The sequence below is a fragment of the Diabrotica virgifera genome, chromosome 5, assembly GCF_917563875.1.
Source record: "Diabrotica virgifera virgifera chromosome 5, PGI_DIABVI_V3a".
Classification (NCBI taxonomy): domain Eukaryota; kingdom Metazoa; phylum Arthropoda; class Insecta; order Coleoptera; family Chrysomelidae; genus Diabrotica; species Diabrotica virgifera.
Window position 1 is genome coordinate 217,497,955 of NC_065447.1, and position 24,792 is coordinate 217,522,746.

At 31.7% G+C, this 24,792-nt stretch overlaps 1 protein-coding gene across 5 annotated transcripts in view; it reads right to left on the bottom strand.

Moving 5' to 3' along the window:
- The window catches only part of LOC126884635 (zinc finger protein ZFP2-like), a 55,688-nt gene that overhangs the window by 25,221 nt on the left and 5,675 nt on the right, over positions 1-24,792 (bottom strand). For 4 of the 5 annotated variants that reach the window (XM_050650694.1, XM_050650697.1, XM_050650696.1 and 1 more), the window contains exons 3-6: positions 20,831-21,124; positions 16,350-16,629; positions 14,663-15,193; positions 4,282-4,620 (exon numbers count right to left, since the gene is read on the bottom strand). In XM_050650694.1, the coding sequence (XP_050506651.1) occupies positions 4,282-4,620; positions 14,663-15,193; positions 16,350-16,629; positions 20,831-21,124 (1,444 nt within the window). The remainder of the gene's footprint in view (positions 1-4,281; positions 4,621-14,662; positions 15,194-16,349; positions 16,630-20,830; positions 21,125-24,792) is intronic. The other variant, XM_050650698.1, reaches the window with a different exon arrangement.

Below are 24,792 nucleotides of genomic sequence, written 5' to 3' on the forward strand. Positions count from 1 at the left end.
CTTCAAAATATAACTAATCTTTCGGCAACACCATCGATGTCAGATGTTAATAATTATCAAAGTTTTAATTCTCATAGAAGGATTGTAGCTGCCAAACTTAAATCAGACCAAGCTAGAGGACAAAGATATTTAATTAATAAGAAAACAGATTAGACCATACATAAACTTAAAACTAAAATGCTTACCTACAAAGATTACGAAAGCCTGAAAAACTGACACCTAACAGCAAAGTAGAACAGGTGTTGAATTATCCAATAGAGAAAAAGTGAAGGAAAATTTATTGTTTGCAGAAGTGCTAAACCAACAATTAAAAGAAAATTATTCCTCTCTTCCAAATAATAAAGAAAAAATAATTTTCAAAAGAATGATAAGCGGAAAACTGGTGAGAAAATACGGCGTACTATAAAACGAAAAAATATGAAACCTTTAAGAAAAATTGAATACGAACAATTACTGGAAAATAAATGGAACGCCAAAGCCAGTTATGAAATAATGAAGACAAAAATTATAAATTTTCTCCAAGATGACTCGAATACGAGATTATGTGCCGGCAAAAGAGATTATGTGACGAAGAAAGGAGATAACAAACAAAAAAAGTTCTTGTGGATACTCTAAGAAATCTCCTCATATCTACCATCCTTTCATGAAGACCTGCAACATCAAAATATCATCTTCTGTCGCCTTAAGCCATTTTGGATAGTATAACCGAATTGCGACAAATGTGACACTTGTTTGTATGTTACACACGCCAATATGGATCTGATGCTCACAGCTCTATTTCAAGCTAAGATTATCTCTGTACAAAGCATCAAAATCTGCTTCATATAATTTGTCCCTTCATCAATGATGTGATTGCTGACCACTCCAGAAGATACATGAATCGCAGCGTAGACCATCCAAATCATCTCATAGACGAATTATTCAACCCTCCACTAATTGACAGACGCCTCAAAAGACTTTGGCCAGAAGACCTAGCTGCTAGGTAAATTCCAGAGAGTCGTCAATGGACGACACCTGCCACAAGCCAAGAACATACATCATATTTACTTATTACTTTATTGAAGTAGTTTGTAAATTAGCAATAAATAAATAAAAAATATAATTTGTTGCAATAGGTATAACGAAGAGTGCTTTTCCTGAGAATGCTTAGCTTGTAAAAATAAAGGACTCAAATACAAAGAATTTGGCTGAAATAAATCTGATTAATGTTTAATGTGATTGGTAAAAATAATAGTCTGATTCTATGTTAAATACCATGTTTAATTAAAGTTGATATTACTAATTTTGTTACTTTTACTGCCACAAATTCTCTCCCCTGGCCAAATAAGTATCTACCCTGATCTTGATGTCTCTACCCTGCCCAATATATTTACCCTGGCTTTGTAAAAAGTAATAAAATATGCATAAATTGACTTGCCCTTCTGTGAAAAGATAGTTAAGTAGAACAAAAATCGTAATATAAGGGTTTAATGTCAAAACGGCAACTTTTTTCCTTGGCCGTATCCTCTATGTACTTGATACCTCTTATATAGGAATCACCCACCTAGTGTAATGTGTAGTGTGTGTGTTGAGTAAATGTCTTGTTAGTTAGCAAAGTCGACGTCATTGTCTTTGCAAAGAGACGCTAATTGCACTCGAACGTCTGCGGTCCTTCCGGTGAGTACCGATGCAACAAGGATATAAACTATTTTCATTCACGAATTTTTAATAAATGAAAAATTATCTACCCAGGTGAGATTCGAATTCGCGACCTTTGGGTCCAAAGGTAGGCGCTCTTACAAAACATTATTTATTTGTTATATTAAAAATTTTACCAAGATCTACCTAGGTTTACCAAGTTTTCGAAAATCAAACTTGAAAATCTTTAGGTTACAAAAATCTAGGAAAATCAAAAATATTTAAATAATTCAATAAAGATTAAATAATATACCGGGTGTCCACTTATATTTTCCCCCATTTTAACTGCCTATAACTTCTAAGCGGCTCAAGATAAAAATATGCGGTTTTCACTGAAATGTTTTATTTTAGTAAAAGTTTTGTCTGAATGGATTGAATTTTTTATATCGTTTTCAAATACGAAATAAAATATAGAGGATTTTTGAAAAAACAAACGTTGTTGACCTTTTTTTTTTAATGGAACACCCAGTATATTCTTTTGTAAATTGAAAGAAAGGTGATTCACCTATCTAGCGATATAAAGTTTTTCAAAATCGGTTGTCAAATCACTGAGTAATTATTTTTAAAATCAGAGGTGCAACGTGGATATCACATACCTAAATAACATAACTAACCAAGTTATGTGATTTCCACATTGCATCTCTCATTTTAAAAATTAATTGCTCAGTCATTTGACAACCGATTTTAAAAATTTTTATATCGTCGGATATATAAATGACCGTTTTTTCAAGTTTTTAGGTAAATGACCATTTTTTATATCGCTTTCAAATAAAAAATGGCGGATTTTTGAAAAAAAAAACGTTGTTGACTTTTTTTATTAAAACACCCAGTATATTTTTTTGTATCTTGAAAAAACGGTAATTTACCTAACCAGCGATGTAAAATTTTTTAAAATCGGTTGCCAAATGACTGAGCAATTAATTTTTAAAATGAGAGATGCAATGTGGAAATCACATAACAGTATCATTTTGCTCAGTTATGTTATTTATAGGTATGTGATATCCACGTTGCACCCCTCATTTTAAAAATTAATTACTCAGTGATTTGACAACCGATTTTGAAAAACTTTATATCGCTGGATAGGTGAATGACCTTTCTTTCAATTTACAAAAAAATATACTGGGTGTTCCATTAAAAAAAGTCAACAACGTTTTTTTCAAAAATCCGCCATTTTTTTTCGTATTTGAAAGCGATATAAAAAATTCAATCCATTCAGACAAAACTTTTACTAAAATAAAACATTTCAGCGAAAACCGCATATTTCTATCTTGAGCCGTTTAGAAGTTATAGGCAGTTAAAATGGGGGAAAATATAAGTGGACACCCGGTATATATACACCGTTCTTAGGCGTCAACGCCCTTCGGTAGGGATCTATGGAGGAGTATCACCAAGCTGCAAGCCCTTATCCCTTGCCGTACCGCTCCTCCATAGGCCGATCAGACGCCAGTATATTCCAGACCAAGCCGTAGACTATTGAGTTTTATACTACGGCGTTGGCCTTTTATTAATTTCATGACCTAGCTGAGGCTCGAACCAACGATCGCAAATCGCAAATCCACTAAACTTGTCGATCGACTACGCCTCAGCTAACTGGACCGTCTAGATCGACAAGATTTTATAAGATTAGATAATAATATATTAATATTTCGTATTTTGAAAACGACGTCCAAGGTGGAAGTCGAAACGTCAATAATCATTTTTTAAGTTAAATTGTGGTAAATTTTCCATTTAGAATAATAAATTACATAAATGCCACAAAGAAATAGCTTCAGAACAATAATACCTTAAATTAAGGGGGGTATGGTTTGAAACCAACATTTCAAGAACATTTTTGTGAATTTTTTTAAACTATAGTAGAATTATTTTATTTTTAAATTAAATAAACAAATGAACATTAAGTACAATTCAATATATTAAAAAAAATTCTAGGCAAAATATTGAAAAATAAGGCAACGCAATGGTGGCAAATATTTACAGACACCTAAAAAATGGATTTTGCGGTGGACATCAGAACTCATCATTGGATCATGTAAAACAAAAAACTCGAAAAGATTTCATTAGCTTATCGGTTTCTCGAGGAAACGCTGTCTAGTTTTTTAAGTTTTAAGATTTTTGATATCTCAACAGCACCTCACGAAATGTCCAAAGAAAATCTATGTAAATTTAGGGTGAATCGGTTAAATAGTTTTTTTGAGTTACAATGTCCACCGCCTTTGAAAAAAGCAGTTTTGAGAAAAACGCGTTTAAAGTTTTGACTACTTTTATTTTCAATTTCTTTTTATCTGACACATCGTAAAATGATGCACACCGGAATGTGTCTTTGAATCGCAGAGTAATTTACAAAAGAGAAGGGATACACCTGTTGAACGTGGGTTGAGTCGTGGGTATATTCAACATGCTGCATATCCGGTAATTTTGCTACTATCAAACTTAAATTTTCAGAGAGTATTCTTGAAGTTATGTACATACTTTCATTTAAAATAATAAAAAAATAGGAAATTTCATAATTTTCAAACCATACTCCCCCTTGTGACAAAAAGGTTTTTGTTAGCATGAGTTTGTTTCAGTGTTATTTATCTAGTGATTAGATCCAAAGTAACCTACCTGTATGGGTCCTCTCGTGGTCTCGAATCTCCGCTTTTCTAGCAAAAGCTTTCCCACACAGACCACACACGAACGGTTTGTATCCAGTATGAACAATAGAATGTACTTCGAGATTATGTGACGATCCGAACTGTTTGCCACAATATTGACAGCCGTATTCTTTCATTCCCAAATGTGTGCGTTCGTGTTGCGTTAGATTGGGTTGACTTAGGAACGATTTGTCACATTGGGAGCACTTAAAAGGTCGCGGTCGCACGTCGTGAGTTTTTTCGTGGGCTTTGTATGTATATTTGCTGGCAAAATCTTTATTGCATACTTCGCAGACGTACGGACGGACTCCTTAAAAGAAAACAAATATTTTACTAGATGTCGATTTTTGAAATAATATGCGAACATAGTGGGTCTTTTAATACCGGGTGTCCACTTATATTTTCCCCCATTTTAACTGCCTATAAATAACTTCTAAACAACTCAAGATAGAAATATGCGAGTTTCGCTGAAATTTTTTATTTTAGTAAAAGTTTTGTTTGAATGGATTGAATTTTTTATATCGCTGTTAAATAAAAAATGGCGGATTTTTGAAAAAAAACGTTAACTTTTTTTATTGAAACACCCAGTATATTTTTTTGTAAATTGAAAGAACGGTCATTTACCTATCCAGCGATATAAAGTTTTTTAAAATCGGTTGTCAAATGACTGAGCAATTAATTTTTAAAATGAGAGATGCAATGTGGAGATCACATAACATAATATCAATTTGCTTAGTTATGTTATTTAGTTATGTAATATCCACGTTGCACCTCTCATTTAAAAAATTAATTACTCAGTCATTTGACTGAGAAATTTACAACGCAGGTCAAAGCTAAAAAAGCAGACTTGGATGACAGATGACATATTGGATTTGATGGAACAACGGCGACTAGCGAAAAACAACGAAACACTTTATAACAGCATACAAATAGAAATTCGACGTAAAATACGAGAAGCAAAGAGTCAACATCCAGCCAAACAGTGTCATGACATTTAAGAACTTGAAAACAGATACGACACGTTTAACATGTATAAAAAAGTGAAAGACGCGGCTGGTATCTTCAATAAGAAACAAACTGCATTGCTACAGGATGAACATGGTAAAGTAATATTTGAAGTAGAGGACAAACTTAAAGAATGGGAAAATTACGTCACGAACCTATTCGAAGACGATAGGAGTAGTTCACCTCCCGATATTACTAACTGCGACGGACCCCTAATAACACGCTATGAGGTTATAAAAGCCATACAATCATCAAAAGATGGCATAGCGACTGGTCCTGATGAAATTCCAACTGAAATATACAAGCTTATAAATGTTTTAGAGGCTATAACTTTGTTTTTCAATACCATTTATACCAGCGGACAACTACCTAATGGTTGGTCTAATTCACTGTTTATAGCTCTACCTAAGAAGACAACAGCAAAAACCTGTGCTGATTATAGAAACATCAGTCTGTTAAACCACTTATTGAACATTTTTCTGAAGGTAATAAATGGTCATATCTACAATAAATGTGAGGAATACCTGGATGACACACAGTTTGGTTTCCGTAACGGGTTTGGAACGAGAGAGGCACTGTTTGGAATGAACGTACTTGCTCAAAGATGTCGAGATATATCTGTAGACATATACTGTTGTTTTATTGACTTCCAAAAGGCATTTGATCGTGTTAAGCACTCTATATTGATCGAAGCTCTAAAAGACATTGGCTTGGACGACAGAGATGTTCGAATAATTGCAAATTTATATTGGAATCAAACAACATCAGTTTTAGTAGATGGTGTGGAATCACAGGCTCTTAATATTAAAAGAGGAGTACGGCAGGGATGCCTCTTGTCACCCCTGCTTTTCAACGTTTACTCCGAAAGAATTTTCAGAAAAGCACTTTCTGAAAAACAAGAAGGAATACTTGTGAACGGTGAAGTCATCAATAATTTGCGATATACGGACGATACAGTACTCCTAGCTTCTAGTCAAGAATATCTGCAAACACTACTTGATAGTGTCGTTGAGAGTTGTAGGGAGGCAGGTCTGGATCTGAACATACGGAAAACCAAAACACTCGTAATAAGTAAACAACGGCATATAAAACCGTCTATATATGTAAATAATACCAAACTTGAGCAAGTTGATAAAATCGTTTACCTTGGACAGCAATTAAATTGTAACACAGAAAGTCACGGCGAAATTAGATCTAGGATAGAGCAGGCTAGAGCCGCTTTTAGAAGGATGTCCAAGGTGTTATGTAACAGAGACCTAAAATTGGCATTGAGGATCCGCCTACTTCGCTGCTACGTGTTCTCGGTCTTACTTTATGGTGTTGAGTCCTGGACTGTGAATAAAATCGATCTAAATCGCCTTGAGGCTTTCGAAATGTGGTGCTATAGAAGAATTTTAAAAGTTTCCTGGGTGGAGAAGATTCGAAACTCCACAATACTAGAACGTCTCAGCAAGACTACCGAGATCATAAAAAGCACCAAGCAGAGAAAGCTGGAGTATTTCGGAAATGTAATGAGAGGTCCCAAATATAGGTTGCTACAAAATATCATGCAAGAAAAAATAGCAGGCAAACGCAGTCCAGGACGAAGAAGAACCTCATGGTTGAAGAACTTGCGAGATTGGTATGGTGTTGATACAAGCATGCTATTTAGGGTGGCAGTAAATAAAATTAAGATAGCTATGATGGTAACCAACGTTCTGAAAGGACATGGTACATGAAGAAGAAGTCATTTGACACCCGATTTAAAAAAACTTTATATCGCTCGATAGGTGAATGACTGTTCTTTCAATTTACAAAAAAATATACTGGGTGTTCCATTAAAAAAAGTCAACAAAGTTTTTTTCAAAAATCCGCCATTTTTTTCGTAATTGAAAGCGATATAAAAAAAACCCAATCCATTCAGGACAAAACTGTTACTAAAATAAAACATTTCAGCGAAAACCGCATATTTCTATCTTGAGCCGTTTAGAAGTTGTAGGCAGTTAAAATGGGGGAAAATATAAGTGGACACCCGGGTATTATACCTTAATTGAAAGGTCTTTTAATACTGTAATCAATAATGACATTGTTAGTCAATTATTCTTATTCCTACGGAGTGAACAAAAATTTATTTTATAATTCATTTTGGGAATTTGCTACTTACTAGCGTTAAAAATTATTATGGTCTGATTTTAAACCAAGAGGAGGAATTGAAATTAACCGCGGCGTAATGCTTATTTGTAATGGGTTCAACTTCAGGCAAGTTTACTCCACTGTTATGAAATTTTGACACTAATGACATTTATGAAATTTTGACACTACTGGCATTTCATAAGTAAATTAAGTTATATCGGCGATTTTTTGTGCTTTCAGCGTTATTCCTTTAATTTTGAGATTTTTAGTCTTTTATATAAAAAACAGTTGTTTTTAGAACTCTTTAGCGACGTATTAGTATCATAGAATATGTATGGATTACCGTCGAAGGCCGTTATGATCAACCAAAAGAAGATGTATTTGGTGATTTTTCTAGTGTCTAGTCTTTTTAGTTTACTCCTCCTGGTTTAAAAACAAACCATAGTAATAAACTATTTAGTTCAATATTTTAGGTAGAGCTTCACGATATTCGATAAAAATATCGATGAAAATCGATAAGATATCGATACAATACATATCTTTACATAAGCAATATTAATGTCGATACGATGCTGATTGTCTGAAATCAATACAATACTCTTGTATTGTCGATACGCTTGCCTCGATATTATTGAGATTATCGATATCGAGGAAAAAAAAAATAAAACGCCACGTGAGTGCTGCATAAGGCCTATTATACAGTGAGCACGTAAAGGTTGGAATAAATTCATTTTTTCTTGAATGGGTCACTTCGGAACTAAATCCCGAAACAGGTCGATATTTATTTTTAAATTATGATTTTTTGGCATATATATCATACTAGTGACGTCATCAATTTGGGCGTGATGACGTCATCGATGATTTTTTTAAATGAGGATAGGGGTCGTGTGATAGCTCATTTAAAAGGCTATTCAATTCTCTATTCAGTAATATAAACATTAGCATAATTATTTATACATGATGTCAAAAAAATTTGTTTTTCAATTAAAATTAATTTACACAAAAAGAAGATTGTATGTAAATTATTTAATTCAAAATACATGTTGCTGCTGTCAGAAAATAGAAAAAATGTTTCATTGAGAAATAAACATTGCATTTCGGTTAAATTCAATCACCTGTCTCTTGGAAGTTTAACATTTAATTTAAACGAAAAGCAATTTTTATTTGTTAAATTAACATTTTTTTCTGTTTTCTGACAACAGTCAAATGTATTTTGAATTAAATAAATTACATACATTCTTCTTTTTGTGTCAATTAATTTAAATCAAAAAAATATTTTTTGAACACCCTGTATAAATAATTACGTTAATGTTTACATTACTGAATAGAGCATTAAATAATCTTTCAAATGAGCTATCAAATGACCCCCATTCTCATTTAAAAAAATTATCGATGACGTCATCACACCCAGAGGATGACGTCACGAGTATAATATATAAGCCAAAAGATCATAATTTAAAAATAAAAATCGACCTGTTTCGGGATTTATTTCCAAAATCTTCCCATTCAGGAAAAAATGAATTTATTCCAACCTTTACGTGCTCACTGTATAGTTAAAATATTATAAGAGTTATTAGACACACAAGCGCGTGTGCTCTCTATTAGTGCGAGAGAGAAGGACGATGAACCCCCCAACAATAAGTCAATCAATTTCGCTATTTTATTTTTAAAATCATCAGATAATATCGATGGCTTTGAAAAGGAAATTGAAAACTACTTGCAATCTCCAAGACGTGGACCAGACACAAATATTTTATTATGGTGGTTATTTTTTAATGATTTTAATTTCCAATCTTGTAGTAAGACTTTTCATCACGTGTTTAATTCTGTCCAATCATATTATTATTATACCGGGAATATTTTTAGGTAGATTGTTTCTGTTTAATTACAACGAGTTTCCTAGTTCTGACAACTATCACTTTTAAAAAAATGAACCATAATAAACTTTTAGTTCTGCATCTAATGTCAAATTGTCACGAGGACAACACAAATCGACAATTTTAAGCACTCGAGTGTACTTCGGTAAGATTATTTCATTAATAAAACTGTATTTATAAATAATTTTAACTAATATTTTATTGATATCTTCGTCTGAATATTTGCTAAACTGTTCTGTTCACTTTGACAAGTTGAAAAATGTGTGTCACATTAATTGGGATAATTGTATGTAAGTATTAAAAAATAATCTGTCGAATATCACACGATAGTAAGAATAAATAAGAAAATAATGCTCCAATTTTTTTCTCAAACTTGTTTCCATTCGGCAATAGTCGAATTTGACACTGAAAGCACCACAAGAAGAAGAACTTTCGCCTTGTCATGGTGATGACATGTGAGCAATAAATTACAAAAAAAGTTTTGACAGTTTTGTGGTTTGACAGAAGTTTGAATTTTTAAATGTCAAAATGGTGCAATGGTGCATCTCACTCGCACTCACATTGATAGCTGCGTCAATACGCTCCTAGCGCTCATTGTTAATAATTAAAAATAACCGCTTAGTAATAAAATAATAACAAAAATTTCTTCAGTAATGACAGTAATGACAGATGACTTTTGTCATAACAAAAATTTGACAGTAATGACAGATGACTTTTGTCAAATGACTTTTTGAGTGTCAAATTGTCACGCAATTGCCAGGCAACAAGTTTTTCAAATATTGTCGCATTATTGTCAATTTAGTCTCACTCTCTTGTGATATTAATGTTGGAAATCATATAGTAGTATTTTTCCCGTTTTATCTCGGTTGGCTAGGGATATTTTGTGTATCCAAGCGACGTCCGTACCAGTCAAGCGGCTTTTTTCTGAAGCAGCGCTGCTACTAACCAATAAAAGATGCTATTTAAAAGATAAAAGTATCAAAGAACTTATCTGTGTAAGCAGATGGATGAAGAGCTCTTGTAAGGATAATATTGGTGAGGTTACAATGTAATTTATCCTATTTATTGTATATTTTAAGAGATTTTTTAATAAAGATAATGATAAATGAATAAAGAATCGTTTTTTTTATTAATTTAATCCCTTTTTATGCCGACATTTTATCGAGTATTGTATCGATATCGTATCGAAATCAATATCAATATGATATTTTTATAAGATATTGCCGATATCGATACAAGATACGATACTTCATTGGATAACCAATACAATATGTACTTAAAAATGATCGATATTGTATCGTATCGTGAAGCTCTAATTTTAGGGGAGACACCCGGTCTTTAATAAACTTGATATTTTAATAAAAAAAGGACAAAACTAAAGAAATACCTACACAAAAAAAAACAAGAGCAATTAATCCTCAAAAATCAAAGTAATGTCAATTAAAATATCAATTGAAGTCTTGTCCATATACCAAATTTCAAGTAAACAAGTTTGAAAAGTAAATTATGACTATTTTAAGTGAAACCCAATGCACATAAATTTTAATTTTTATAGTATGTGGAGATAAAACGAAATCTCAGAAATGGGTATGCGATTTTGAACGTCTTAAGGTATTAAAAAACGTGAAAATTGATGTTGTGTTGTTGAGATAACTGTATTAAGAGTTGCAGATTGAATAGTTGATCACCCTGCATACCAGAAATAAATATCAATCGATCTAAAAGTTTGTTTTTCGTTTTGTAATTAAATCTAAACATAAAATATGTGTTGCGAGCCTTGTGGATTTTAGTTGAACTAACGAAATGACGTCACAAAATAGCGACTATCGAAATTAATAGCGACTCCAAAAAAAGTGGTTGATATTATAATTTCGAGTCGAAATTATTGTGACACGGACATGAATGAATATGAATCGCCGAAAGCGAAGTTAGGTTTAGTTTATGAGATGTGTTTTGTTTGTTTCTTGCAAGGAAAACTAAAGCAAAAGGTACCAATATGGCTGGGTTTTATGGAAATTTTCTGGTTTTGGAGGAATTAGATAGAATAGTATTAAATTAGAAATATAATAATTGAGAATTTCCACAACGTGAATTATCAACACAATGAAAGATGTAAGGTAATAATCTTGAAAAATTAGTATAAAACAAGGAAAATTATGTACCAGCTATTTTATTGCTGGAAATGCTGGAATCAAATCTTAAGAGTTCATATATTAGTAATATAGCTATGCAAAGCCCTCAGAAAGTGTGCTATTTGGTTTATAAACAAATTAGCGCTCCGAAATCTTTTTTCAATTATTGCACTGTAACTCAGAAGATTAAACGTTAAACCAAAAGGGCCGCGGACGTTTCCCCAACTGTCATCAATACGACTAACTTCACGCGTAACTTTGATACGAGAATTATAAAAAAAAATATGCATTGAAATCCAGATCCCGTAATTCGTTAAGCGTGATAAAGTGAGTACAAAGACATACCTATTTCTTTCTTTGTAATTACAGCTTCAATTTACCGTATACTTCTCGTAGAGTCTGCCGATAAGGTAGAGTCGTGTGGGGAAAAGTCGCGCGCCCAAACCCAAAACACTCACATAAAAATTCACTGTAATTTAATTCTGCACATAGATATTTTTTTCCGATTTCCTTCGGCGGAAATTTTCCTCGAAAAATTCGGGTTTTCCAAACAAAAACTTTAATTTTCAACTCAAATTTTAGGGAAGTAATTATTTATCAATAATTAAATAACTTGGTGACATAAATCTTTTTTGTTTTGAGTATCTTGAAGATATGAAAATTTGTATGTACAGCTGGTTCCTAAAAAAACTGATACGACTCTTAGTAAGATTTGATCATTTTGAGCAGTGTATGATTGGTCTGACATTATATTATATTTATTATGACAGACAAATAATAAAATAAACAAACAAACAGCCATTTTTTGAGGTTGAAGTTATCTGAAAAATTTTAAGATTTGGAAGTGACAGTGACAGTATGTAAATAACAAGTTTATCCTTCAAAATATAATAAATTAAATATAATTAAACTCATACACTGTTACTAATAAACCAAGTATAAAAGTTATACTGAGAATAAATCAGGTATAGGCAAAATCACTACCAATAAACATGGAATAACTTAGATATAGGTTATACTTGGTATAAGAATTTAGTCCAAGTTTATACCGACCCACACCTTTGTTTAAGTCTGGTATAACCTATTTTATGACTGTCAATGTCATCAGAGGCAAAAATATATTATCTTTTGATTTGTTTTGTGAGTAATTATGTAATAAAAAAATGTGTTTAAGGGGTGTTGCGGCTGTTAAAGAAATTGATAATTTAATTAACATGATAGAAAATACACGAAAAAGGAAACTTTTCAACAATAGAATAAATCCCATTTCACCATACACTGATAAGGAATTCAGAATTAAATATCGGTATTCTAAAGATGGTGTAAGGTTTTTAGAAAACTGAATAGGTGATAGGTGAAAACTTATTTGAATTTGATATTGCATGAAAAGTTGAGTCAAACAGTCCATATAACGCACAAAAAAAATTCGAGATGATTCGTCAATTAAGTAGCTTAAATTTTATTCAATTTGTTTACGCCTAGGAACTTTTTTTGCAATATTATCGTTCAGAAAATAATAATGATACAGCAATTCTGTCTGTGGAAACCATATGAAAGAAGAATACTGGTATTTTAAACCTATTTAAAAAAATCAATAAAAACTCATTTTTATCATTCCGAAAACTATTCGCCTAGTTAATATGGTTTGTCAGTTACAGAGAAAAATCAAAATTGACATACTTGACACAATATCGTTGTTCTATGTATTGTACAGAAGATTGCAACGTTGCCAAACTATTATTTCGGAACAAAGTGGGAATACTTATATCTACCTTATACCGAGTTTATTAGTAACGAATTATTTTCGTACTATATCTACCTTATACTTAGGATAACTATTCTTGATATAAATACGGAATAACCTTAGAATACGAGTGTTTTATTAGTAAGAGTGTAATTCATTATATCACAGCTCATCAAAAGCTTTTTACAAGAACATAGTCAGATATTTTGATATGGCTTAGAGCCAGACTACATCAAGATCGCCTATAAATCGTGCTGGTAATTGCCTTGCAGCGAGACCAAAAACAAAAAGAAGAAGAAGAAGAAAATACACTGCTCAATTTTCTACAAAATACGCTTTAAGAGTCGTATCAGTTTTTTTTGGAACCAGCTGTACAAAGAGGACCGGAATAACAAGGTAATGGTCCAAAGATTGAAATCCTGTTGTTTATAACTCTGTCGCAAATACCGGTCAAATTTGACAGGTTACACCTGGAACCACTCCTCGCAATTCAATTTTTTTTTTCTTCAAAAAGGGCACAGAAGCCGTGCCCTTTTCAACAGCGTTAACTTAATTTAATTTAATCTAATATTTTCTGAGGGGTTCTATTTGTTTATAAGCCAAAAAATTGTTTCTTTATAACATTCCTGAGACCGCTCAAATAGTCCAATTTCAATTCTGTAAAGTACGTTGAATAGGTATAGTGCTTTTTTATACGAAAATCATAGTTATTCTGGTGTATCATAATCTTTCTGGTTATTATTTCGAGCGAAATTTTTTAATTAACATTTTAATTATTGCTAAACTATTGGTTAGATTGTCGCCGGCCTCCTGATATATAATCTACTATAAAAATGTTTCATGTCATCAATTTATTTAATTATTGATAAATAATTACTTCCCTAAAATTTTAATTGAGAATTGCAGATTTTTTTGGGAAAACTCGGATTTTCCGAGTAAAATTTTTGTTGAAGGAAATCAGAAAAAAATAACTTTGTGCAGAACTAAATTAAGGTGAATTTTTATTTAAGTGTTTTTGGTTTAAAGGAAAAATCTTAGGGAGTTACAGAGCACTAATTAAAAATAAAGAAGATTTAGGAGTGCTAATTTGTTTATAAATAAAATAACACACTTCTGCGGACTTGTTATACCCCATATTACTAATATATGCAATCTTAAGATTCGATTTTAGCAATAAAATAGCTGGTAAATAACTTTTCCCAAAAATGGCATCTTTTCGATAATTTTCCCAGACTATCAACAAAAGTTGTGGTGGTTGCGTAGCCAATAAATCCAATAAACCGGAGCGCCAACCCAAATTTTGAACATTGTCAAAATGATAACATTAATATCCCCAGTTGGAACTAATTCGAAATGAATAAGAATCGCTATAAATTGCGACCATCATGGCGGCGTCGAAATTAAATAGCGACCTCGAAATGAATTAGAATCAGGCCCCAGGTTTTGCTTTTAGGTCTTAGATTTACTTTGGAGGAAACATACCTAAATGTGTATTGACGTGTTCATCTAGTAGATTCTTGCTGTTATACTTTTTACCACAGGTATCACACACCCATGCCTTCGTTTGTGGATTGTGCATGCGTTTATGGATGCGAAATAACCTCAAATTGCTGAAAATTCTATTGCAAACCTCACACTGAAAATCCCCTTCTTCAGCCAAAACATGTTCATCTAAATGAGCAGACAATTGATTTCGTTTACAAAAATCCTGCCCACAAACGTCGCAAATGTATAGTCGAAAGCCATGTTCTTCTTTAACGTGAGCTACTATCGCTTTTGAGTCTCCTGCGACTGTTTCGTCTCCTTGACATAAAACACAAGTGTAAATGTTACCGTCCTTAAGTACAACTGGTAATGAAATAGGAGCAGTAATACTCTTTTCTTCTTCGAAGACGGTTTCTATAGGGTAGCTGGATAGCTTCTTTCTTAAGATGATTGGTTTTTTCTCTAAGCTACTAGATGTTGACATTTTCATTGTCCCTTCTGAACTGGTTGAGTCTAACTTTAACAAATCTGGAAAAAAATTATTTAATTAAAAATAGTCTTCTATGTTTTTTTGTAATGGTACATTAGTTTCCGTAGTGCTCTAGAATTATTTCTAGAGCTTGTGCACCTAAAGGTTGCGCACCTAAACAAGATCTTAATAATGGCAAACTGACATTTATAAAAGGAGGCAGACAGACTCGTATACGAGCCCCTTCCCATTTCAGTTGGCCCACCTTTGGAATTTGCAATTTATGACGATTAACATAAACAAATCATAATCGACATGTTTTTATATGTTCCCATATTAATTATTACGGCATTTTTTATTAATATTTATTAAAAGCATTGCCCTTAGAGATTTTTATTTCTTTCCAACAATTTTTAAAATTGGTGGAGATAAAGTTGTTAATGGGAACAGTATTTGTTCTATCACCATTAGATTTTATAGTTCTGGAAAATCCAATTAAGAAATCGTGAATATGTTCAATTGTACATATGTAACAATAACTGGTATGGTATAGTGTGAGAAATGTAGTTAGAAGATATAAAACCTCAGGTTTGGAAGTCTTGGAACAGAAGAATTTATGGAAGCAGGAAATACATTAAAGGCTGAAAGACATCAGGTCCAGACAAAATTCTACCAGAAATCGACAAAATTATAATTAAAATTCAAATTTTCGATTTTTTTGCAATTTTTGACAGTTTGACATCTGAAAAAGTTCTGTTGTTACATAAAATTTAGTGGAATATAAAAAATAGTAAAATAAACGAAATTTTCAACAAGTTACAAATAATAAAACTAATAAATTTTGCTGTAAAGCTTATTGATGCAAGCAAGTAAAGCTTATTGATGTCATCTATTACTATTAGCTAATGTCAGCATCTTGTCAGCACTGACGATGATCTGTTATCAGATCGAAAACTAGTTCTGCTTTTGTGATGTAACTCTTTTTAGGGAATTTTAATATATATATATATATATATATATATATATATATATATATATATATATATATATATATACATATATATATATACCTTTTATAAAGGATTTTACCTAAAAGTTTTTGGTGATATATGGTATACAGCCAGCTACAGGAAATCCTTTTTTTCTTGTGGATTTACTTAGCTAATGATCAACAAATTATGGAATACAAACAATTAAAAATACATCATATTTTACCTTTAAACTCGCCATCGTGGAAACTAGAAACTTCAATTATATTAGACTTTTTACTAAATACTCTAGTCAGACTGGAAGGGTCAAAATCTGAATCAGACGAGTTATCCATTGCTCCAGAATCTAAAATTTCTGCGTCGACATTTGAAAAAGTTTGATATTCAATATTTTCTTCAATTTGCATTTCCTCAGTTTCTTCTCCTTGTTCTATATCACTCACAAATGCAACTTCATTAGTGTCCTCTTCTAGCTTTATTTGAAAAGTGTTGTTTTCAGTCAGTACCTGGAATTGTATTACGTTTTATGCTATTACTTAATAATCAATGAGGTGTATAAAAAATTCCTAGACTTTTTATAAAACCACGTTTTAATTATACAGGGTGTAACAAAAACACAGGTCATAAATTTAACCACATATGCTGGGACCAAAAATAGTTCGATTGAACCTAACTTACCTTAGTACAAAAATATGCACATAAAAAAAGTTACAGCCCTTTGAATTTACAAAATGAAAATCGATTTTTTTCAATTTATCGAAAACTATACGAGATTTTTTATTGAATATGAACATGTGGCATTCTTATGGTAGTAATATCTTAAGAAAAAATTATAGTGAAATTTAGATACCCCATAAAAATTTTATGGGGTTTTTTTTCCTTTAAACCCTCCCAAACTTTTGTGTACGTTCCAATTTAATTATTATTGTAGTACCATTAGTTAAACACAATGTTTTAAAACTTTTTTTGCCTCTTAGTACTTTTTCGAAAAGTCAGTTTTTATCGAGATATTTTGCAGATTTGTCCAATCCACCACATATTTGTATATGGCTAAGTATGATTATGGAGACTTAATAATAGTAGGAAAATTTATTTATGATTTACATTTTTAGGTATATTTTGAACCATATTAAAAAAGGAGCCACATCTCGATAAAAGGTGCCTTATCGAAAAAATACAAAGAAGCAAAAAAGTTTTAAAAACACTGTGTTTAACTAATGGTATCGCAGTAATAGTTTAATTTGAACGTACACAACCATTTGGGGGGTTTAAAGGAGCAAAACCCCTATAAAATCTTTATGTAAACATATTAGAAAAGAAGCCGCAACTCGATAAAAACTGCCTTGTCGAAAAAATACTAAGAGCCAAAAAAGTTTTAAAAATATTAAATTTACCTAATGATATCACAATAGTAATTTAATGGGAACGTACACAAAAGTTTGGGGGGTTTAAGGGAACAAAACCCCCATAAAATTTTTATGGGGTGCACAAATTTTACTATAATTTTTCTTTAAGATATTCCTGCCATAAAAATGCCACATGCCCATTTTCAATAAAAAATCTCTAATAGTTTTCGATATATTCGAAAAAATCGATTTTCATTTTGTAACTTCAAAGGGCTGTAACTTTTTTTATGTGCATATTTGTACTAAGGTAAGTTAGGTTCATTCGAACTATTTTTGGTCCCAGAATAGGTGATTTATGACCTGTATTTTTGTTACACCCTGTATATATGACACAATATAAAATTATGTATGTATAAACTATATTGTTGTTTCAATTACTATGTCATGAAAGAATTCTATAATCGATTTTAAACTCTTATAAGTCAAAGAAAATATTTAAAATGGTAAAAAAATTAATAAAACAAGTTTTGAAAGAATAATTGGGATATACAGTTGAGTCCGCGAGTCTTTACCCGTGCGTCATTAATACCTGGCGAGATAAAACACATACTTTTTATCTAGCATCATTCTCTTCCACGCATGAAACTCATGACAAACCAGCTGCCGTTTGTTATTAAGTAACAACACATGTTATTTTTATGAACCATCTAGACTCAGTGCATTGAAAAGAGATAGGTACAAAAAAAGACGATTCGGTATGTTTTCATATTTTAAGCACAATTTGTTTGACGTTTCTGCTTTGTTTAATTTTGTGGCTGTCAGTCAGTTGAACTTTTTGCGGTTTTTGTCGAATTTTTGCGTTTTGAAGTTTCTTTAAATTACACAAACAGTTGTTTTCACAACTAATTTTATATTGGGCTTTGAAATTTTAAGGTAAATAATTCTATTTTGGCAATTAATATTTAAAACATACAAAGCTAACGTCATTCACACAGTAAAGAAATGAGTGTTTAGATTTCCGTCAAAGTGAATAAAATAACAAAAATAAAATATGTTCTTGGATTTTTTTATAAAAATTGTTTATTTATTTATTAATCAATAATAATAAAAGAATTTATTAAGCTACTTCAAATGTAGCTGTAATTCTGCACAAACATTTTGAAGCAAAACTTACATTTGACATTCTATATATTTGATAACGTCAAATTTTATAATGAAACCCGTAATCGGAACAGTAGCCACTTTCTGTCAGTTGTTGTTGCGTGAAATAGATTTCCGACTTATTTCGTATGCTTTAAATGATGATGCACGGGTAAAGACTCGCGGACTCAACTGTAAGTACCTTAATATAGCTAATATTATATTAACAAAATATGAAAATATGAAAATATTAAAATATAAAAATACATATTAAGAAGCTACAGTAGCGATCAACAGGTAGCAACAAACGCGTTCCAAGACTGCGGCTCTAATTTGGAATATTTTGTCGAGATATTTGGCACACATATTCGTAATATAATAGAGAATGGCGGTACAGAGCCCAATTTTAGAAATATGTTAGTACGTGGACTCTATTACTAATATGACTCTATAACTAAATAAAATATTGAAAAAGGAGCCTGTACCGCCATTAAGAAGAAAAAAAAAACTTTCTTCAAATAAACTTTTTTATCCCATGCTTAGATTTTGTGTAATCTTGGAACTACTAAAATTTTTTATTTCTAACAAGAAATCGAACATATAACTAAATAACTAATTAGGCAACATAGAGAAATTATCACTGTCATTTTGACACCTGCGTCAGATTTTCTCTAATCTGTTCTGTCATCTTTATCGATATCTGTTCAGTGCAGTAGTGTGTTAATTTAAGAATTCGTTATTGTTGTTTCATAGGAAAGTAGTGTTTATTGATAGTTAATTTATTATATATTTGTTGTTGTATAAGTTGTTGGCCTCTTTGAAAGAATAGGTTGTTGTTAATTGTGAGTTTTAGTTATATGTAGGTAGGTAAGTATATTTTACGTAAAAATATTTCGAATTCTAATGCGAGTATATAAAGTTTTAGGATTTTTTATTCTAAAAATATGGAAAAAGTAAATCAAACGAAAAATAAAGTGAAACCTTTCAAGAAAAAATCCATTAAAAACCTTGCCAAAATTATGCGAAAATCGAAATTTGTTTCGCTTCACAACAAAAAATGATTATTTATTATTGTTTTATTATTAGATATTTCATGCAAATGCCTTTCTAAATACCTATCTTAACATAAAATTTTCACCCATTTTGGTTTATTTTTATAAATATCTATTAATAATAAAATCGTTTTCTATTATGTACAGCTGGTTCCAAAAAAACTGATACGACTCTTAAAGCATATTTTGTAGAAAATTGAGCAGTGTACTTTCTTCTTCTTCTTTTCGTTTTTCGTCTCGCTGCAAGGAAATTACCAGCACGATTTATAGGCGCTCTTGATGTAGTCTGGTTCTAAGCCACATCAAAATCGCTGACTATGTTCTTGTAAAAAGCTTTTGATGAGGTGTGATATAATGCATATGAGTTTAATTATATTTAACTTATTATATTTTGAAGGATAAATACTTATTATTTACATACTGTCACTGTCACTGCCAAATCTTAAAATTTGTCAGATAACTTCAACCTCAAAAATGGCTGTGTGTTTGTTTGTTTTATTATTTGTCTGTCATAATAAATATAATATAATGTCAGACCAATCATACACTGCTCAAAATGATCAAATCTTACTAAGAGTCGTATCAGTTTTTTTAGGAACCAGCTGTACTTCCATTTAGCGCGACTATGATATTGTCAAAATATTAATCTTAGATAACGTCAAAGATTACCACTGTTGCCAAAGTTTATGATACTATCTCCCGAAGTTATATTTTGTTGCTACCTGTTGATCGCTACTGTTTACTCTTAAGTATATTAACTTAATAAAATATGAAATATTAATATTTTAATCAAGAAAAACTAAAAAAATAATAGTAAAAAATAGGGAACACCCCGGTTTGAATTGAGGACCTCTCGATCTACAGTTGAATGCTCTACCACTGAGCTATATTCTATGCATTGTATGTCATTGCATTATTAATGCAATTGCATTGCATTTAAAATGGCTTAAAATTCAAAATAAAACTCAATGTCTTCATGTAAAAGCTGTTGAATATTTATTTCATTGTCATCGAGTTCTGAGCTATTCTGAAAATTTTAGATCTCTAGCTAGTCAGGAAGTATGTTTAAAAATCGATTACAAGATTTTTTCCAGACAAAGAATAGGCGAAGTATATAAAAATGTGGTAAAAATACAGATAGATCTAAAAAAACTGCAAAACATACATACTTGTGTAGAATCTTCATCAGATGATGGAATAAATAACATCTTCTTAGGAGAAATATTTTTTTTATGTGTGATTTCACTTTGTGCAGTTTCTGTATATTCACTTTCTTCTTGTCCATTTGATTCAAAAATTTCATTTTTAATTTCAGCTACTCTTGTTTGTAATTCTTCTAGTTCAGTTATATAGGAAAAACACTTATTGCAAATTAATTGGACATTTTCTGGATCTTCCTTAATATCTTTATCTAACAGTGTTGACACTAAAGACACTATATGTAAGTCTGATTCTCTGTTCGTCTGAAATTTTAATTCCGTGTTAATACATGCTAAATCAACTGGATGAAAAATAAGTAAGAATACTATTGAGTCAATGACACTCAATTCTGTAGAGGTCAATTCTAAGCTAGTGTGGGATTGTGTGTGCCTAAATAAACTAGCAGACCACAGCAAAGTCACAATAGCCTGGGTACCAGGACAAGAGGGTCATAAGTAGGGTTACCATACGTCCGGACAGTCCGGATTTGAAAGACATGTCCGGATTGGCGTCCGGATTTTTTTCTTTACTAAAAATAATGGAAAACACTTGGCCCAACGGTGGGAAATTTCATTATGTGTAGCACCTAGTTCTGTAATATTATTTTTTAGGTCTAAGGTATGTTAAAACACAGGTGTATATGTATTTTAAACTGACAGAGATTTTCGATGTTAGTTGCATATTGTAGCGAAACAGCTGTACTTTTAATTGTGCCACATGCATTTCGTATATATGCACAATATAGAGGTAGCAACACAGTCAAATTCACATTTTACATTTTCTACAACCCCTTGGACTAATAGCCCGGGAGGTAGTGTCAAATTTGACCGGAGCATTTTAGCATGGCTGGTTTCTTTTTATTTAGGTAGGTGTTCCAAAGCTTATTAACAAATGATGTGTCAGCTGGACCAAAACCAGGGATTTTTAGACAAGAAAAGGTAAAATATGAAAATTGATGGACAAACGCTACAACTTAAATGTCAAATATTTATACACGTTATTCAGAACATTTGATAGCCTTGCTTACTTGACTCCTACCTTTCACCCAGGAGATCAAGGTTCAAATCCTGGGGCGGAAAATTCTTTTTGTTTTTTAAATCGACATTTTATTTTGAAAAATAATTATTTTTATAATACCACGTTTTTATTATTTACACGAGACAATATAAAAAAATCTGTTTGTCTTTTATAGAATCGCAAACTATGCATTTTTGGTCATAATATTATGATTGATCTTAATTAGTGATGTAAAAAAACGTGTTTTTTTTTAATTCTAAAAAAACGGAAAAAAAACGTGTTTTTTTGTTTTTAATTGTTTTTTATTAGTTTCTCAACGTAATATTAACAATATCAATATTAGGAGTTGTTTGTAAGCCTAAAAATCACCCAATATTTCAATATTATATCCAAAACATCTAGAAACTCAGTGTTTGACGTTCCTTTTTAAAAAATATTGAAACATTAAACCCTTACTGCCTTTATCTATTATTTTTTTACGTCGTTGCTTTTGGGGAATCACCGAAATTTAGCAGGACGCTCGTATTCGTTGGCGCTGAGAAAACCGGGGAATTACCGATTAGCTTTTGCAGGTGCTCTGTTGTTATTTTGTGATTTACTTGCCTTGTGCCGGAAATATTTGTGTTTAGTGCTTATTTAAGTGTGTTTAAATAAATTAATTATTGTTAATTATATTTTCTGTGTTTTATGATAATAAATTATTTGTTACCTACTGTAGTGACATTAGTGACAAAAACTGAATGTTTATAATGTCTTCGAATTCGAGTTCTTGTTCTTCGCGGGAATCACGGGGAAGGAAAAGTTGCAAAGTAAGTTCCCTGTTTAAAATGCTAAAAACACAGAAAAAAAAAACTCCTCAAGTAGAGTGTACTTTTTGTACACTTCAACTATCAAAAAATGGGACACGTTTGTTGGAACATATTAAAAAATGCCTAAAATGTCCAGAGGAAGTTAAAATAAAGTATGGAGTGACGGAGAGAAAACAACGAAACATTGGACTATTACAAACAATACATGAAAAAAGGGAGGAAAAAGTTAAAGGTATGTACCAAAGCTCTAAAAATATCTCCAAATTTCCCTCTTCTTTATTTAGTAGAAATTCCTAAAGATAACCTTACTTTACAGACTTATTTTTAAATTTAATAAATTTGGGAATTTTATTTACAGAAAAACTGAAATCACAATCTAAAGAGGTGTCCGCATTCATGGATAAAATGACACCTGAACAAAAAGTAAAAGCCTATGAACTGCTTAGCCGGGCTATCTATTCAAGTCAAGCACCACTGGCTTTAGTAGAAAATATACAGTGGCAGAAGTTGTTTAAATTTCTCAGACCTGCTTATCAGATACCAACCCGACACCTTGTATCAGGCCCACTATTAGACAGTGAGCACCTACGTGTAAAGGCTATGGTTTCGGAAAACATTGGTAAGATTTAAGTTTTACCATGTTTATTAAAATTTATTGTTTCGGCCCTTACTCTGTGAAATTCTGCGTAATAACAATAAATTAAATATTTTTTAGAAAATCCACAAATTACATTAGTTTTAATAATAATCTAATACGGTTCCAACCGGTTTCGATGCCATTGCATCATTACCAAGGAGTGTTGTACAAAATGATGTAATTTGGCATCGACTCCGGTTGGAACCGTATTAGTTCATTAAAACTAATGTAATTTGGGGAATTTTGGAATTTTTAAAAAAATATTTAATTTACTGTTATTATATTTATTAAAACATTGACAATATATAGGCGAGCCGCTGTAAAATTACCACTGAACAACGTACTACGGACGAAGTTTAACAGGAAAGACCTTGAACAGCAACCAGATGCGGTACAGTGTTGTACCACACCGTCCGTCGTATATATTTCAGTAATTTTAGAATGGCTCGACTTTAATATAAGTAAACCTACATTATGCTAGTAGGTTAAAAATAATTATCTCTTTACTTTAAGCTGCAGCACATTCTGTTGGACTAATGGTGGATGGATGGTCCAATATTAGGAACGAGGCTGTCCTAAACTTTGTTGTAACAACTCCAAAGACATTCCTTTTTAAAATTATGCCCACAGGCACTGCACCTCATACTGCAGAATATATGGCAAAAACCCTTGGTGCAGTAATACGTGAAATCGGTCCCCGAAAGGTATTTGGTATAGTCACAGACAATGCAGCAAACATGAAAGCTGCTTGGGCCTTGATTGAAAATGATTTTGATAATAACATTTTTACCTATGGATGCTTTGCTCATTCTCTTAATTTAATATTTACCGATCTCAAAAATTTAACAAGTCTGAAATCGTTTACTGCCGAGGCTGTTGCCCTTACAAAGGCCATCCGACAAAGCCACATATTATCTGCGTGGGTAAAGGAAAAACAAAACGAATTAAAAATAGGTTGCAGTCTTAAACTCCCAGTGCCTACCAGATGGGGATCATTAGTTATTTGTCTACAATCATTGCTTGCTAACAAACAAATAATAAAAAGGATGGCTATCAATGAAGAAGTTGAAAAGGCAGTAAGCAAACACCCATCTTTAAAAAAATGCTCTAAGCGATATATTTTGGGACCGGGTACAAGGATACATTATGCTTCTGGAACCAATTGCTAACACAATTACCTCTGTAGAAGGTGACACACCAACGATTTCAAAATGTCTGCATTTATTTAAAAAAATGGTTAACACCTCATTAGAAAATGTCACTAAAAGTCCATTGTTATCCAAAGAGGAAGCAGATACAAGGGCAATTTTTGAAAATCGGAAAAAGTTTGCTATTTATAGTGTTCATTTTGTAGCTAACCTTTTGGATCCAAAATATCGTGGCTGCGAACTTAGCTCAGATGAGATGGTAAATTTTTTTAGGTTATAGTGGGTTTTATTTATATTTATATTAATTTTTTTATTTAATG